The 19,660-nt window shown below is 34.9% G+C and overlaps 1 protein-coding gene across 1 annotated transcript in view; it reads right to left on the bottom strand.

The window, feature by feature from the left end:
• PKHD1 (PKHD1 ciliary IPT domain containing fibrocystin/polyductin) overlaps window positions 1-19,660 on the bottom strand; it is a 377,339-nt gene that overhangs the window by 113,141 nt on the left and 244,538 nt on the right. Inside the window, 2 exon segments of the mRNA XM_087817135.1 lie at window positions 11,529-11,616; window positions 14,301-14,414. Coding sequence (XP_087673261.1) covers window positions 11,529-11,616; window positions 14,301-14,414 — 202 coding nt within the window.

Consider the following 19,660-nt stretch of genomic DNA (forward strand, 5'->3'; position numbering starts at 1 on the left):
AGAGTCCATGAAATTATGTAAAGTCTATAAGCATAGAGTGTAAAAAGTACATTGTACCAGGACACTGAATTACAAGGAATTCTGCTCATTATGTACTGATTGAAAAAAGCAGGATTTACACCTTTTTTTTTTTTTTAATATCTTTATTGATTTCAGAGAGAAGAAAGGAGAGGGAGAGAGAGATAGAAACATCAATGATGAGAGAGTCATTGATCGAGCCCACAACCCGGGCATGTGCCCTGACCAGGAATTGAACCCTGATCGCCTGGATCCTAGGTCGACGCTCAACTGCTGAGCCACGCCTGGCTGGGCCACCATTTATTTTTAACTAAAATAATATATGCACAAAAAAACAGAAGACAGAAAGATACTCATTGAAATGTCAGTTCACCTACAGACAGTGAGTTTATTACTAATTTTCACTTAAATCTAAATTTTCCAACTTACCAGGTAGTATATTGCAGTAAATTACATATTTTTTAAAAAGAAAATAGGCTATGGGTTTAAAGTAACACCAAAGTCAAATTAGCAGTATAATTAAAATCAATCCTTTCCTTCAGTAATATCAGGATAATCTTTTTATTATTCTTTATATTGCTGAAGGAAGTTTTTCATACACTAGGTCACCATAATGTTATGAAAAGGTCCTTGTAAATATTAGATTAAAATTCATTCAGCTCTGGTCGGCCTGCTCCAATGATTGGAGCGTTGTCCCAGTACAAAGGTTGTGGGTTCAATCCCTGGTCAGGGCACAAACAAGAATCAACAAATGAATGAATAAGTAAGTGGAACAGCAAAGTAATGTTTCTCTCGTTTCTCTCTCTCTCTCTCTGTCTCTCTCTCTCTCTCTCCCTCCCTCCCTTAATTTCTCTCTCTAAAAATCAAAAAAACATAAACAAATTTAATTCCTTGTGAAGCACAGGGGACTTTTAGGGCTGTTGAAACTATTCTGTAAGAGTCTATAAATATGGATAAATGTCATATACATTTACATAGAATATACAACCACCAAAATCTTTACTATAATCTAAAAAATAATAACACCTCATCCTCTAACTCTCTTGTACAAGTCCTCTGCTCCAGCCAAAGAAAAGTGTTCACTCTACCAAGAAAGAGCTATGTGATTCTCAGCTTTCACATAAAATATCATTGTCTTTACTCTGCCCTCCAGTCTATTCATTCTTAAAAACTGATTGAAATTCCTTTGCCTTCAAGAAGTCATCCCATGGGAGTCTCTTCTCCACTGAATGCCAAACCCTGGTTTCTGTTTCAACATTGATTTGACATAATAGATACTACTGCCTTGTAACTGATTTTGTACTCTTGTCTTCTTTGACTTTGATATTAATATTTAATGAAATATGACTACCTAGCTATGTAAACCCCAAAGCACCTAGCAATTTTCTTGGCATAGAAAAACAAGAATTATTGAAATTATTAGTTCAAATTTTATATTAAAAATATAATTGAACTTAAGCTGATCTTTTCCATTAAGTCTTCTAAAACCTTATAAACTCATGATAATTTATCTCTTCTCTAAATTCCTGAAGCCTTGGAATTATGTAATTCTTAAGGGCATGCTCCCTTGCCCTACCCAAATGGCAAGGGAGCATGGGCCTTTCCACTTTTATGTCCACATAGCAACAGTAGTAACTTTAGAGAAAATTATGGTCCCAGAATCACTAACATAGATGGCTCTACTTGTCAAGTATCAGTTTCCTCAAATTCCAATATCCACTTTTCTTACATGTGGTCTTCTACCCTTATGGTTACCTTTCCACCATTTGAAGAAACACTAGCTTAAGGATTGCTTGAATCCCAGCTGTATTCCATCTGTGTTATTAATACTAATGAGTCCCATAGCTACAGGGGAGAGGAGAGACCTGCTTGCTGTTCTGAGCAAAACACACCTAAAACAATAAATAAACAAAAAAATTAAAAGAGTTTTTTGGAACGCATTGGAACTAAATAAAAACTGTATGAGAAGAGAGGGGAAACAGAATAATCACTGCAGAAGTCTTCTGAAAGATAACTTTTTAAAAACATAAATAAAATATCAGCATGGTTTTCTTTATTTTGACCTTAACATTTTGCCTAGTTTAGAAAAAATATAATACTTCTGGTCAAAAACATAATTACAAAAAATAAAAAAACATACTTCTGAATTTGATTTTAGGGTTCTCAAAACCATGTATAAGGCATTCATATACAAACATCTACAACTTAAATGAATTTGTTAACTAAACTTTGAGGAGGTCTTAATGATAATAGCTGCATTTGACCACATGCTCAGAGTGTCCAGATGCCAGAATATTTTTACCAGAGGAAGAGAAATGATCATAGACTTCTGAACTCTATTTTTGTTTTTTAAGCTCCAATTTAATTTCTTTTTTTTTTTCTTTTTTGTTTTGGTCAGTGTCATTGAAATGTACAGAGGATTCTCCGACTGCATTGGACTGCGTGAAATATTGATGAACTCGAATCCTATAGTGATGATGATAGTGATGATGACAACAAGGATAGCTATCGTGTATGTCAATTATTTGTCTGCCTGACACTATAATCTAATACTTGAACTAAACTGTTATAGTATAATAATGGGTGTCAGATAATACGCAAAATAAATTATAGTTCTGTGTGTTTTTTTAAATATGTTTTTTATTGATTTCTGAGAGAGGAAGGGAGAGGGAGAGAGAGATAGAAACACCAATGATGAGAGTCATTGACTGGCTGCCTCCTGCACGCCCCCTACTGGGGATCAAGCCCAAAACCTGAGCATGTGTCCTGACTGGGAACTGAACCAGGATTTTCTGGTTCATGGGTGGATGCTTAACCACTGAGCTCATAGTTGTTTTTGAAATTAAATTCAATATTCTCATTTATTAGGCAATATGCCATTGAGCTAAAAGGCTCAAAGTTCTGATTTCCAGAAGACATATCAATTCAATGTAGGAGACATTCATTGGAAGTCTTCTCTGTACTCTGCAGTACTAGATGCTAAGTAATATACCAAGTCAATAAAAACAGCATTTTCCCTCTCCTGTATTAGCCACCTGGAAGATTAGGACCTATATACCTTAAGCAGCTTAGTAGCAATCACTAGGAAGCAGATTGTTATTAAAATTATAAATTATTTTTAAAATTTATCTTTATTGTTGAAAGTATTACAGATATCCCCTTTTTAAAAAAAAATTATAAATTAGAAAATCACATGCTATAGAGGCTCAGATGGGGGAGAAATCAGTGCATGCTGGAGGAGAGACCGAAAGCCTTGGGGCCGATACGATGGAATCTTTAAGGAGAAGTAGGAAGTGTAAAGGTAAAGAGGAGACACGGTACTTCTGACCTCTTAGGCCATTAGGGAGCCAGGACAAAAGCTCTTACAGAGAGCCATGTATAAAGAGCTGATGTGAGACTAAGCAGAAAGGGCAGAAAAAAGAAATATTCCAAACAAAGCATGTTCAAAGAATAGCAGCACTAATTTGACGTAGGAGATAACAGAACAGATAACATTCGATGATGTTAGAATTAAAGGCCTGGATACTAAGAAAGGTTGAGCTAACACATGGTTCCTTCTTCAGTTCAGAATTGCTTCCTTATAAATAACAGAGTAAGTTAATAAATTACTTAAGAAACAAAAATAACAGGACAAAGAGATTAGATAATGCTTTACATATTTTCTTTTAAAAAATGATAACAGGGGGAAAAATGGGAATCCTTCTTCCAGTTTTCCAGTTCTCAGGAAGTGACACCACTCCTCGCCCGCGCAGGTCAAAAGGTTCACGGTAACCTTTGACTCCCCCTCTTTCTCTTTTACCTAATCCACTGGCAAATTATGCTGCCTTTGTCTTCAGCACGGGCTTAACCACCCCTTTCCTCCCGCATCTAAGCTAAGCCATCAGCATGTGTCACCTGAAGGATCACAAAATTACTGCAATGTTTTAACGTTAGTCTCCCTGCTTCCACCCTTGTTGCCCCCAACAGTTAATTCTCCACACAGCCTAAGTCAGATTAAAACATAAATCAGACCCTTTGCCCTGATTTAAATCTTCCAACAACCAGGATAAAAATCTAAAACCTTAATTGTAGGATTAACTGATAAAGTAACTATTTAATTTCAAAGAACACACCGTCACCTTAAAAGACTCACTGTAAAATGTATACTTAATTCTTGCAATGGGTAAAAACATTTTTTTAATCTAAGTATAACCTCTCTTATTTAAAATTCAAAAACATTAAGATTTTTGTTCATTAATCTCCCCGAAAGTCAACTGACACAAGCAACAGAGGAGTAATTTAATTCAGAGATAAATGTATCTAATAACATAGCAAAACAAATTTTTTTTTTAAATATCTGATTAAGCTTGCTTCAGTTGATAGTGTAAGAAATGAGTTTGGGTTTATAAAGTTGACATGAAATTTTTTCTCTGAACATTTCATTTCAATGTTCTTCATAAGATAAATCAATTGTATTCAAGTAAATTTAGATCACTAATTCTGTTGGTAAAAGTTCATAAAGGTATCCAAGTCAAATCTGTTCCCATAACAATAGATTGAAAGACTTACTAAACTGACTTTTAACATAAAGAAGATTGTAGATTAATGTTTAGAGAAATTACTTGACTATTCTGTAGTTCAGTTAAGACTGTACTAATATCAACTTGCTGGGTATGATAGTATTTTATGGTTATATAAGATACTATCAGGGAACACAGAGTAAAAGATATGTGTGAACTCTACTATTTTTATAACTTTTTGTGAGTCTTAAATTATTTCACAATGTTTAAAGGTTAAAAAAATGCTATCTATAAAATGAATGTACTATGATAATTACACATTATTCACATAAACTCATTAAAGTGCTCCTCTGCGGGACTGACGCTAAGAAACGCCATTTTTGATATTTTGATATAATATGTAGAACACAAGCAATAGAATCAGACAAACCAGGGTAAAAATCCACCCTCAGGAACTCAGAGCTTTATGAACTTGGAAAATTTACTTAACTTCTCTAGCCTCAGTTTTCATGCCTGTAAAATGCAGATAATAATACTTAATTTACAGCATTGAAAGATTTAAATGAGATAATGTATGTAAAATACTTGGTAGAGGCCTGACATATAGTCAGCCCTCATGATAAGAACTCAATAAACGGTAGCTAGTTAATTACCATGGATAGTTTTAATTAATAAAATTGAGTTTCTTTCAAAACAGCCTGTAGCTCAGACTCTGAAGGAGGTTTTTAACACATTCTTATAAGAAAAATCCATTCATATCATTCCTGCCAAACTCCAACTTGCTAACCTTGTAATAACTGAAGTTTCTTATTGATCCCTATTTTCCTACCTCACAGAGCCTCTTGGGCATGATAAAGGCACTTCAAACTAAATAAGACCAAATCTGAACTCATAACCTCTCCCCCCAGAGTTAGCCCTCTCCTAGTTAATGGCACCACCATCCTACACAAGCCAGAAACCAAGCTAGCGCCTCATACCCAGCACATCTGTAGATTTTGTCTCCTGCCTCTAAATTCACTCATTTCTTCCCTTTGCCACGTCAGCTCCTGACAAGCTGCGCTTTCTATTGATTGGACCCCTAAGTGGTGGCCCTAGATCTATTGTTGACCCCTCCTGTTGTCGGAATTGTATCTAGAATGATTTTTTAAAGATATAGAAACATGATTGTAAGTGCTACCTCCCACCCATACTATCCTCTTAGAAACCTCCAACAGCTGCAGGTGCTCTTAGGAGGGTAAACACTAAAACTGTTGCTATTACCAGTGAACCTGGCCCTGGTCCCTAACCACTCCCTGGAGCCCTATTGTGCTAGGTCTTTGTTCTCCATATGAGCCACCTGGCATTCCTCCGAGTCCCTCCTGTTCATCCTTCCTCCCATCACAAATTCTCCTCTCGGGCCTCTGCTTCTCAGTCTCCTGCCATTGGACACCTCTGCTATCAACTTCTTAAAAATCAGGCTATCCCCAATGTCATTCCCAGGCTCCGATGTTCTCCTCTACCTATGTCTTCCTGATTAGAAGCATCAGCCTCTTCCAGGATGACTCCCTGTCTTTTTCTCCCCCAGCCCTACATTACATATGTAATTGTCTTCTTGACAACTCCACTTGGTGTCTCACGCTTAGCATATCCCTGCCAGCTGTCACCCTGACAAATCTGTTCTTCTCCCAGTCGTCCCAACTCAATGTGTGTTTCTACTGTCCACCTGGTTGCTCAATCTAAAAGCCTGAAGCACTCCCATCACCTCAGCATTCAACTCATTGGCATGCTCGGACATCACCATCTCTTCTCTCAATCTCTACTGCTTCTCCACAGTCCTAGCCACTATGATTTAGCTTCAACTGGCCTCCTAATCAATACCCCAACTTCTACTCCTGTCCCCATAATCCATCACCAATATAGCAGCCAAAGTCACTTTGAAACAAATCAGATTCCATTAATTTTGCTGCATAAAACACTTCAGTGACTTTCCCTTTAACTTCTCACAGTTAAACAAGTTACCGTGTGACTTGGCATCTGCCATGTCCTACAGCTCTCACCTCTGCTCACTCTGCTCCAGCTATTGTGACCTCCTGTCTGGCCCCCTGTCCCAAAGGCCACCTCAGGGACAATGTTGAATATCTCTCCTTCATTAAGTACTCTTGCTCATTTCATTGGATCTCTCTTAGCATTCAAATCTCAACTCAAATTTCTTTTCTCCAGAGAGATCTACTCTGTCCATTCAATCTAAAAGGGACTACTCTGTAAAGAATATTATTTTCTAACAACTTTACTGTACATCTGACAGATCTTTCCTCATTTATTACCTAATATTTACTTAAATGGTCTTTAAATAATTTTATGGTTTCACTCTTTTTATATGTAGTTTTTTAACCTATCTATAATTTATTTAAGCATAACATGAAAACTTAATTTTATATTTTTCCAAAGCATTGACCAATTATTCTAGTTCAAGTTTTCAACTAAATTGAAATTCTAATATTCAAATTCTAGGTAATAATACTTACCTGGTCTATTGTTAGACACTGTCTTCTATTCTGATGTTAGTAACAATAAAGTAATTGTTATATTAAAGGTATATATTTATATAAAATAACTGATACTGTTTGGTTATCTTCAAGTGTCTATTGTTTTAAAAGACTTAGAATTAATGAGATTCCAAAAGCATATATTTGGTTTGTGATTAAAGTTTCCTTAGATTTGACATCTTTAAAATATTGAGCTTTTCCATTTACATTATGCATCACCATTTATTCTAATCTCCTTTCATGCTTCTTACTAGTGTTTTATAATTTTGCTTTTATGGCTCCTATAATTTTTCTTAAGCTTATTTCTAGCACTTTAAATTGAAATTTTAAATGGGATTTTACATTATAATTTAAAATTTTACTGCTCATATCTTAAAAAGCTATTGATTTGTACACTTATTGAATTCAACTGACAGTTTTTTAAGTGGTTCTCTACTTTTCTAGGACAAAATGTATATAATCCACATACAAAAATGATAACGGATTTCCTTCAATAGTTACAACTAATGCACTTTTTTAATGCAATACATTGGCTAAAACTTTAATAATAATATTTAATGACTATTGTAATATACTAACTTTTAATGTTAGTTTTCCCATAAAATAGAAAATTTCTGTTTCAGAGGGATTTTTAATAATATATTTTGTGTAATTATGTAAAGCAGTGATTCTCAACTAACAGCTAAATGTTCCAATAAAAACCATTCATTTAAAGAAAGTTATTTGTAGTCCTAATTTACTGTTTATTTAAAAAATGCAAGCTGAATTTTATTAAGTTATTTTTATTTTGTACCAAAATTATGATATTCTTAATCTTTATACCTATTGTTTAGATAAATTATATTAATTAATTATTTCAATTTGAACCATCTCTCTTTACTTGAATGACTTATACTCAGTCATGATTTTATTTTCTTCTAATAAATTACTGGGTTTCATTTGTTGTTACTTAGGATTTTTGTATTTTACTTACACTTGGTTATTGCCTCAGATTTTGCCTTAGTTGTTTTGTGTGTTTTTTTGAATTATCTTTAGCAGCTGTTTTAAAAATTATTTTATGCTTGCCTCCTGAAATTGATTGGAAAGCTTCACATATTTTCCTGTGCTATGGAATAGATTATATAACATAAAAAGTGATAGTTGAGCCCAGCCAGTGTGGCTTAGCAGTTGAGCATCAATCTATATGATCCAGAAAATTGAGGTTTGATTCCCAGTCAAGGCACATGCTTGGGTCTCGGGTGCAATCCCCAGTAGGCAGTGTGCAGGAGGCAAATGATCAATGACTCTCTCATTATTGATGTTTCTATGTTCTCTCTCCCTCTTCCTCTCTCTGAAATCGATAAAGATATATTAAAAAAAAAAAAAAAAGATAGTTGAATGACTGGAAAAACGTCATACATTTATTCGAACCAAATGTATTCTTGGAAATAAATCTTGGATAACTTCCTGTCTTTAACTATTATTGGTTTTTCCCATTTTATTCTTCTTTAACCAATTATAAAAAATTATATATCTATATTTAACTTTTAAATTTCAAAATGACACTAGATAGATAGCAGATTTTACATTACAATTTTAATCTCTTTGGTATGCTATCTTTGAATTCTCATTTCTGATTTTACATAATTTTGTATGATTAAAGTTATTAGAGATTAAACCAGTATATCTAAAAATAAAAAATCTAAGTTTACTAATTTTCTGCTCTCTAATTCACCAATTTGTGTCTTTATCTTGCACCAAGTGATTTCATTAGATTTATTAGTCATCTTTTTTCAAGTTTCTCATATTGACAGCTTAATTTGTTTATTTCTGTATTTTCTTATTCAACAATAATAGCATTTAATGTGATAGCATGCTTGCCTATGTCTCATGCAACACTTTCAATATTGCTTCTTCCCAAATATCCTATTGATAAAGCTGTGGTCTCCTCTTTGATACAAAAGTTATTTAGAAAACAAATTTTTCCCTATTTTTCCATCTTACAAGAGATTAAGATTTTTGGTTAAGATAGTGTTTTTATCTTTATATATACTTTATTATAATCATTTTCTATATCGTATCTGTTTGTTAAAATTTATTAAGGTTTTTATTATACATATATTCTGGAGTAAGGATATATATGTATATATACATACAAATCAAATTTCCTTTATTATTTTATTCATATTTCTTCATATTTTGTTTATTTTTACCCTATATTAAAGATTAAAAACTGAAAGAGGTATGTAAATGTCTTTCATTACTATTTTTGTTTCTGTTATGCTTAGAAATATATTCTCCTTATTTCTATATTGTTATCTGGTGTAAAACTTTCTTGATATTGGGGTCTTACTGTAGATTGAAGTCTTTATTAATATAAAATGTATTTATTTGACAAATTGTATATATTTAATTTGATTTTTATTTTTCCTGTGAATAATTTTTAGGCTCTTGCTTTCATTTTTTATTTTAATGATCCATTTTATTCAATATTTAATTTTTTTCCTGAATTCATTTTAAGAGTTTATCTGATAAAAAATGTTATGATTGTATTTTTATTTAGTATCCAGTTTTTTCTATATAGTGTCATTTTTAACAAGTATATTTTCTTTTTATAACTGGCATATTTATTACTTTTTTACTTTTGTTGTCTTTTAATGATTTTTTGTTGCTTTTGTTCCCTTACTATTTTATTTTCTTCTCTTTTTGTATTTTGTAATGTATTTTATGATTACTTTCATTCTTTTTTTCCTCTCTGGTCATTTGGAAGGTCTATGTCCTACTTAAATTCTCCTGGAACAAATTCCATTATATTTACTTCCTAAGCATGATTGTGTCCCATATCCAGTCTCCTATGGCTGTAGTCGCAGATTTTAAACACAGATTTTTATCTGAGAATTATGACGGTTATTTTATGTGTCCATTTGGGTAGACTATCATATCCAGCTCTTCAAACACTATAATGTAACTGTTGCTGCAAAGTTATTTCATAAATGTGGTTAACGTCCACAATCAGTTGATTTAAGTGAAGGAGATTACCCTCGAAAATGTTGGTGGGCCTGATGAATCAGCTGGAGGCCTTAAAAGCAAAATTGAAGTTTTACTGAAGAAGAAATTTTGGCTCAGGACCCTGTTCAAGGCTTTGCAGCCTGCTGACCTGCCCTGCAAATTTCAACTTACCAGCCCTTGAAATGCCAATTCCTTGAAATGCATTTCTTAATATACATTACATATACATATATATTATTATATATAACCAGTATCGTACACACACACCATACTATATATGTATATATATATTTATATATGTATACATTTATTCATTTACATATACAGAACCCTGACTAACACATTAACAAATTTCAAATTTACAAGAACAATTAGAATTTGCCTTATTTTAACAACCATATTTACAGTATTAAATTTAATTTATTTCAATGCTTACCTTAAATGTATAAACTTTATATACTTTTATATAGTTTTTAAATTTTATTCTTATTCTTGAATTTTAGGTTCAGTTTAATCACTTTATTAATTTCTTTTGCCCATTTCTTTTGATTTCTTGCAAAGCAAAGGATATCTTTTTTTTTTCCTCTTTGCTTTCACATGTGAATAGCATCTTACAGAGTGTCCAATTTTTTGGTCATAATCTTTTTTACCTTAAACATGTATTAGTTTTCTACCACTATCTTCTCACCTTTAATGATGTAAAAAGTTCTAAGATCAACAAGCTTTATGCCCTCTTCTGTTTTTCTTTTAATTTTTTCTTATACTATGAGGATATATAGAAATCATTGTTCTTGATGTTGATCTGTTCCAATTAAATGTAACTATTCCCAAGTCTGCTATGTGTATTTCAGTTATAACTTTCCCTATTCTTCCCCCTGTAGTTATTCTGGGCTCTTATTAAAGAGAGCAATTATTTGCATATGCTTTCTAATTTCTGTTTTCTATATCTAATACCTTCTCTTTTTATTATTTTTATCACCTGATCTTTTATTCTGCATTCAAGTAGATTCCACCAGTTTGTTCTTCATATTACCTATTCAGTTTGAGACAGTGATAATTTCATTCTTTATTCCTCCAATATTTTATTAAATTCTTCTATTACCGTCTAAATTCCATAGAGTTCTTCATATACTTCATCTCACTCATCTATCTCTTAACCAGCTATCATTTCAACTGAGACTATTATGGTCTCACCTTATACTTCATCTTTTAACTCATGGAATTCATATATTTAAAGATTTATTGATAGCCATAAACATGCATTATCTAAAATTTACTCCTTAAATAAACTATGTTTCTCCCCTGCCTTTTACTTGTTTTATTCTTTACCTATTATGTTTCAGAGATTTCTAAAACCCCTGTGGGTCCCTTATTTATTCATTTATTTATCCTTGAATTATAATTATTAATCTAAAATTTAATTTTATGTCATTAGGAAACACCAAACAGAAGCAAACTAAACCAAGAAATGTATCCGTAACTGACTCTCATTCCTTACCTCTCATTGCCTGAGGCGATGTCAGCCCCAAGCCGTGTCCAGGATTTGTTAGGATAAGCACTGTGAAGCTGAACTTTCCCATAAACCCCTGAAAATAAAACAAGCAACATTCGGATAGAAAAATCCTTCAGAGGAATTAAGGAGACATGAGTAAAACTCGTTAGAGAGGCTATTGTGCAAGATATGTGATATAGACACTACGTATAAGGATGTCCACTTCATCAGAAAAAGAATATTAAGTGCTCTATTTTCAGCAGGTCAAATATATCTCACATGGACATAAAACTTACTCTCTCAAAAGCTGTAGAAAAGTGCATGCTATACCACATCTAGTAATCCAACAGTTGGAAAATAGACCACTTTGATGGCTGAGTAGTTAGATTTCCACCATTAAGTGACTCCACACCATTTGCAATTCTGTTGGAAGTTAACAGGTTTTGATATTTTATGTTATACATTAGATTTTCCAAAAAGCAAGTGTAATTTTATTTCCTGAAGAAAGAGATTTGGTGTTATTAGCTTTGTTTTCAGTGGTTAGACCTCTTTTTTATATTATTACAGATATCAAAGGATGGATCTCTAGCTCCTTCGTTTCAAAATATAATTTATTTCAGACTCATAAATTAAAGTCTTGCCAAGGACATACTTGATGCAGTCCAGTTTTATACCTTCAGGTCTTTCCTCTTACATGTTTTGCTACGTTTTAAAATCACATGAAGCTCAATTCCTCGTATCCTAGTGGTCTAAAAATGTTTTAGGCATGAAGCCAAGCAGTAACAAAATTGTGGTTGTGGGCTCCTAATACACTCATATGAGTATCATCGTATATATTTAAATAGAAATATTAATATTTTCTTCCTGAATTCAAATGATTATCTGCATACCCTTGGATTGGTGTACTCTATTTTGTTGCAAATCATGAATCTTGAACTCTAAAGATTTTATAATTTTTAGCAGAAAACTTTGAATAAAAGAAACAAACACCAGTAGTTTCAAATAACATGCTTTGACTTTTCATCTTATGTGAACCAAAGATATCTCAATTAACTGAAACCTAACCAACAGTTTATGTCTCCGTCCATAATTTTTTTCCATACTCCAATTCAAAGAAAAGTCAGAAAATAATAAAACTAAAATTAGAATTAATGGAAATGTAAAAAATACTCTGACATTCAGGACATGTCCTGGAATCAGTATTTCATAATAGTATTCATATATATATATCTGTTTTAGAAAATATCATCATCACCATTATCATCATTTTAAAATTCCATCTTTTTCACTATTGGTTAAGTAGGGTAGTCAGAACAAGGAACATGAAGCAACTGAGATAAATTTCCAACAACAAAAGATTTTAACAACAAAAAAGTTTATTTCCTTAAACTTGAGTTATCTAGAAGATTCATTTGACCAGAAAAGCAGATTTCTTGATCATTCCCAATCATCAAAGGTTTACTGTACAATGACACCATTTCTTATTTGTTTCAAGGAAATTATTATACTTAAAAAGGTTAAAATCTATCATTTACTTATGAGATCACATAATTTTAAGCATTTAGTGAAAAGTCCTTTCATTCCTTATTCAATTTAGTATTAGAAAAAATTTCAAACACACTGGTTTGGCCATGTGGCCAGAGTTGGGGATCAAGACTGGCACCCTTGCATACCTCCTAACACAATGTTTTATCCAATGTGGCGCTGCACAGAACAGAGTGGACGCCACAGACAAAAAGAGATTGAATGTTCCTATTATGATCCATCTAGTTTATCAACTTAAAAAAACTAAAATATCCTTGAACCTCACATTCTTTAAAAGATAAATAAAAAACATGCATGAAAAATCCTTTGGAAATAATAAAGCACTATCAAAGTATTATGGAACTAAGCTACCAAATTTCATACTATCCTAACATGTTTGGTTCCATTTTACTGAGTCACTGATATCTTATGCAATTAGCAAGTGAGAAAATACTAGAAATATGATAAACAGCCTCTTATATCTATCCCTTAAAACTGAGTTATTGTGTGGCTCTTACACCGTGATTATACGAGGCCAGTCAGCCACAGTTTCTGTGCTCTCCTATAGACTAATTTTAAAGTAAGATTTGGTATTATGGTAGTATCAGATGAAGAAACTGTCAATAGTAAATCTTTCATCTTCTATCACCCTATATTTGATCCCCTTTACCCTTTATTACCCCCCACTCCCATTCCTTCTGGTAACCACCATACTGTTGACTGTGTCTGGGGTTTTTGTTTGTTTTTTTTGTTTGTTCATTTGTTGTTTTCAGTTTTATATTTTACATATAAGTGAAATCATATGGTTCTTAGCCTGCAATATACAGATCATGTGTCATAGAAATGCACACTTGAAACCTATATAATCTTTTTAACCAATGTCTCCCCAACAAATCTAATAAAAACAATTTTCAAATTTAAAAATGTAATAAAAATACATCCATAATTACATAGTATCTACAGTTAATAATGTAGACTCTTAGTCTAGATTTTGGTGCCTGGCCAACCTGCACATGAATCTTAACTTCTGACATTGTACAGCTGTGTGGCCTTTTCATATTGTTCATCTTCTCTGAGTCTTAGTTTTGACATCTGTAAAACAGGCACTGCTTACAGGAGAGCTGATAAATAAAATAATAAATACAAATATTCTAAAAGAGTGCCTGAAATTTAGTAGATGTTCTATGAATGGTACTTTATCACACACATACAAACACACATTTCAGTTTTAATAAAGACTAATTTTGCTCTTACCAATTGCTCCTGGGTCAATATGAATTCCATTTAAACGGTTGCAAAAGACTCCCTCTGAGGCTCTAAGGAGAATCAGAAGCTTTTGTTCTTTTTGTAAGGGATTTTCCAAAGTACCTATTTACAGAGAAAACATATCTTTTAAATGAATTTGAAATTAAAAGAGAGAGAGTAAAGTTGTGATTTAATTTCAGAAACGCAAATTAGATGCTAGAGAGTAGACTATGTGGAGAAGAGCCAATGGTCACATAGATGAAATAAAAAGAGAGGGGAAAATGAGATGCAGTAAACTCTGAAGGGATTTGGATAACCGTTCAGCAAATACTCTTTTTTTTCCCATTAGGGCAGAGTATACCTTCCTGACCTATTAGTATTTAGCCTGATCATGTGACTTGTTTTAGCCAATCAAATTTGGGTAGAAGTGATAGCAATGCCAGTTCTGAGTTGATGCTTTAAGTTGCCTGGCAAGTTTTCATCATATCACTTGCAATGATGTATTCTGCCACGAAGGGAGCATTCCTTACCTCTAGTGCCTGGCTGAAGAAACAATCCGAGCAGATCTGAAGAGATCCGCTGGAAGCAATTCCAACTAAGTCTGGAAGCAATTCCAACTAAGTCTAACATAAATATTTGCTGTGGTATGCCTCCAAGGTTTGCAGATTATTTGTTACACACTATTACTACAGCAAGACCTGGCTGATGCATGTCTATGGCTATATCCCCAAAGAGCTTTATATGCCTTTTAGCATGTAATCTTCACAACAAACCTAAAAAGTATGATTCTTATCTCAATTTTAAATATTCATATATAATGCAGCTTAGAGGCTAAGAGACTTGTCCAAATTTATCCAACTAGTAAGTAACAGAGTCTGAATTTGAACCATAGTCTGTTTATGCTAAGCAGTTCATTAAGCAAGTAATTAGCTATTTTCTAAGCCAAAATCTTTTCGCAGCACAAGGCTACAATAGACATGAGTTGGGAACTACTTCTGACATTTTTCCCTTGATGTAACCAGCAGAGTTTGATCACTTTTATAGTATGAGAATTCTTTGGGGGATTTGCTGAAATCGTGGTACTGAGTATAGACCCAAGAAAGGTTATTTTCTTCAAAAAACATATCTTACAGTACAGAAAATATACAAAAAGTCAGTTTTTTTCAAGAAGCAACTGGTGAAAAGATAGTCTCCAAACTACACACTGGATCAAACAGGTTCACAAAAGACATCTGCTATCAAACAAGACTTTCCAGTTAGAAATTCTTGAAAACAACCAAAAATGAGGTTGCCCAGCTGTCACTGTGGTTGAGTGGCCTTTCAGGGGGGCATAAAATCATCCTCCCCAGTTGGCACTTCACATATGTGTGTTTAACCAAAGGCTCAATGTGAGTTTGCAGTTTGCTATGTAGCCATTAATCTGCGAGGGACTCCTGAAGTTAAGGCCCAGAGAGGTAAGTAAATCTGCTTAGAGATATACAGTATGTCCAGGGGCAAGCAAGAGTTCGACTCCACAGCCTATGCTCCCAACGAGATGCCAAGGCAGCTGCTGTTTCAGGCAGGCAACACCAACCCTCAGCCCAGCGCCCAACATATCCTCTGAGTCACAGCCAATCTGTGCCAGAGCAGAGAGAAAGAAAGCAGGGGAAGAGGGAAGGACATTAAGAAAATGTGTGTGCTGTAGCTCTTATCTTGTGGCTGTAAGTCTGTCCAGTAAGCCGGTTTCCAACTGTGACTTCATTTCTTTCACGGAGGGTAGTTTAGATTCTTAGGGGGAAAATGGCCTAGCACTAAACAGATACCAGAGAGAAAGAAATAGGACAGTTTTTGCCCTAGAGAAATGTATGTAGCATCCCACAAAAGGAGTTCAGCGTTCCTCTAAAATCAGAGATTGAATCAATTATGCAACCCAAAACTGCAGCACATGTGCAGCTTGCACAGAAAGTCTGGGTGAAATTAGTCAGCCCCCCCACACACCTATTCCGCCTCCACTCCCCCCCCCCCCCCGCCGTGATCTTGTGTACCTCAAATCACCAGAGTTTGGATTTGTTCTGTGATGTGGGGGACGGGAAAGATGCAGGATGGGACTGAGCAGAAAGAAGGCAAGAGTCACCTAAGAGAAGGGAATGCTATTTACGCCGCTGTAGCATTAAAATGAAGCGCATCTTAGCTTTGTAAAAGCTGGGAGTGGGAAGCCCTGGGGCTGGGCTCCTCGTTTCATTCTCAACTCCAGGGATCAGAGCAAGGGGGGCTCTCTCACCAGGTGGGCTTTGCTCCTAAATGAGAGTAGCCCCGGCACAGGAGGCTCTCGGGGGACTACTGCTCGTCTCTGCTTTTCCTTTTCGAAGCTGCTTCGAACTGCTGGAGACTGTAGCAAAGGCATTTTCAACCTGGACGAACTGAGATGCGCACAATGGAAGGGAAATCGTTGTCACTGTGCTGCTAGGACGTGCCAGGTGTTGACGCATGCAGGATGTCGTTTACCTCTCACAGCCCCTGTGTGGGTATTGCTGAGGTTCTCATGTGGAAACTGAGGCAAAGGGAGGTTAAGTGACTTATCAGAAATGACGTCGCTAATAAGTGGCGAAGCTGGGCTTAGGCTTAGTCAGTACCGTGTTCGGACATGTGCGCACACACGAACAGGAAAGAAGTAAAGGGGAGTTGGCCTTACTTAGTGCGACGGTGGGCAACGGAGGGAAACAGAATATGTTCCAGATGCCAAAGTCACCTGGGGAGGGGCGAGAAAATAAGCTCTGGTATAGATAGGGCAGATAACCATTACAATGATCTGAGAAATACGGTACAGATGGATTCCATGAACTTCAAGGGTAAGGAAAGGGAGAGGGGTCTTATATTATTCTATTAACTACACTTCTCTGATGAAATCAAGCATAAACCTAGTTTACACTTAAGCCCACTCCGTCAACATGACTCCCTCCGCCTTGTAACTAAGCCATTCACACTGAAGCACTCACTGTGCCCTCCACTCTCTCCTCTGTGCCCGTGACATGCCCCAGGCTTTGAGGTCCCCTCACCTTTGTCATGTCTAAATCTTCATCACCCCTCAAAACTTACCCCTGCTGTAATTTATTTCCAAAAGCCTTCTAGGATATTGAATCGCATGCCCCCTTTTGTGCATAAACATGCCCGTGTCCCTTGCTGCAGTCATCTTCCTTCAAGCAGCTTGTCCTAAAGAAACAGTGTGGAATGTGGGCAGATGAAGGCCCGAAGTTCCTCACTGTGGTATCATCTATTTATGATGACACACGTTTGAAAACGCTTTGAAACAGCACACAACTGGAAACAAGTTTGTCTACTTAAAATCGTCTTCTTTTCTCCTAGTTTCCCTGACATGCTCAATAGCTGAGCCACCTAAGTCCCTAAACAAGCCCAAACCCACTTCAGACGCCACTCCCTCTGGGACCCTTCCTTGTCAGCTACGTGTGGGTTCAGTGGTCCTCTACGGGCCATCACAGCATATTATGCTTTACCCCAATATTTCTACACTGCACCCTGAGTGCCTTTCACCAACTGCCTCCTTCTCTTTACAGTGAGCTAACGGGACACAGACTGTGTATTGGCAGCAGGGTTCATTCATTTTTGTCCCAGAAATGGTGAACTAGGTAATTTTAACCAATCCTCTCCCAGAAAACAATCAGGAAATGAAGAGGAAAACTGAACGTAAAAAAAGACTCATTTCACCAATCTTATAATAATTAATGGACATGCTGAGCGTCACAGCTTCCAAATAAATAAAGCAAAAATTGACAGCAATGAAGACATGGATATATCTGTAATAACCGTGGCAAATTAAACACAACTGCTTAAAACATTTTTATAAAACCTTTCTGTACATGTGTATCCTATTTCACAATAAATAAAAATTTGTTAACTGATTATTATGTTCCAAGGACACAAAAGATCAAAAGAATGGAAACTGACCAAAATTATATTTGTTTTTCTGCTTCTCCATGCCATTAAATTTGTTTACAGCTTTATCAATTGACATAAGAAAAAGTGCCTAGCCTGGCCGCGTGAGGCTCAGCTGTTGAGCATCGACCTAGGATCCAGGCGATCGAGGTTCGATTCCCGGTCAGGGCACATGCCCGGGTTGCGGGCTCGATCCCCAGTCGGGGGCATGCAGGAGGCAGCCGATCAGTGACTCTCTCATCATTGATGTTTCTGTCTCTCTCCCCCTCCTTTCTTCTCTCTGAAATCAATAAAGATATGTCTAAAAAAAAAGGAAAGTGCCTATATTTAATGTAAACTGACCACAATTTTAGACACATCTCCCTAATAAACTTTTTTGCAGGTCCTGTTCACTAAATCCAAAGCAATAAATCGTATTTCTCAATAATTTGTATTTCTGTCCAAGTTAACCTTGAAATTTAATAAATACTGTATCATGATTGCACATGAATGTTAGATTAAGAAATTACCCTCCCCCCTCAAAATTATTTTTACACATTTCTCCTGTCCTCAGGAGTAGGTTATACGGTAATGATTTTGGTAGGTTGAGCTTCTAACTGGAACATAATTATTTTTCCCATGTGTTGCTCTAGCAATTTTCTTCAGAGCCAAGAATCCAGAACATTCTTTCTTATCAGAACTAAACTGGAAAACAGTGCTGAACCAATGAAATTTTGAAACATATTTTATTCTGAATTAGCTTTATTCCCAGCGTGTTTCTGACTCACTTATTCCTAAAACAACCCTCCTCAAAAGAATCTATCACATGTGAAAAAAATACAAAAGAAAAAGAATGGAAGGGCTTCTACCCCAATGAACTAAGACTCTGTTACACTAATGTCCAATTCAGGCTGACAAATGTTCATCATCAATGAGGCCTCTCAATTTTTCAACAATTGATAGACTATGAAGTAAAAGTTAACATAATTTATTAATTCACATACTTTCAAAATGTATAAAAATCCTTAAAACTTCTTAAGTAAGGTTGAGAGAATACGTTTCTGTAAAACCTTGGTTTCTGCCACTATAAAACAGGCACAATAGTAGCATCCTTTTTTGTGTGAGAGTTAAATAATTTTGTGCCTGTTAATGATACATGGCACAGTGTCTGCATATAATAACTTGCTTTTCAAAATGTTGACTCTTAGTTGTAATAACACTAAAGAAGTTAGTACAGGTAACATTGGAAAAATAAAAATTAAAATTAAATTTTAATTTGGAAATAAATAAAGCAAGCTCTTTTGAGCAAGTGATGTCCTGTTCTTAAAATGCTAGAAACTAGACTTTTCAAAGGAGAAATATTAGGTGATTGCTTATTTGAATGTCCAGTCCAAGGAACAGCAGAGAAGACAAATTCTTCTCAAACTCAAACACTCTTACAAGAGTTTAATAACCAACAA

Source organism: Miniopterus natalensis, chromosome 5, assembly GCF_054644295.1.
Source record: "Miniopterus natalensis isolate mMinNat1 chromosome 5, mMinNat1.hap1, whole genome shotgun sequence".
NCBI classification, from domain to species: Eukaryota; Metazoa; Chordata; class Mammalia; order Chiroptera; family Miniopteridae; genus Miniopterus; species Miniopterus natalensis.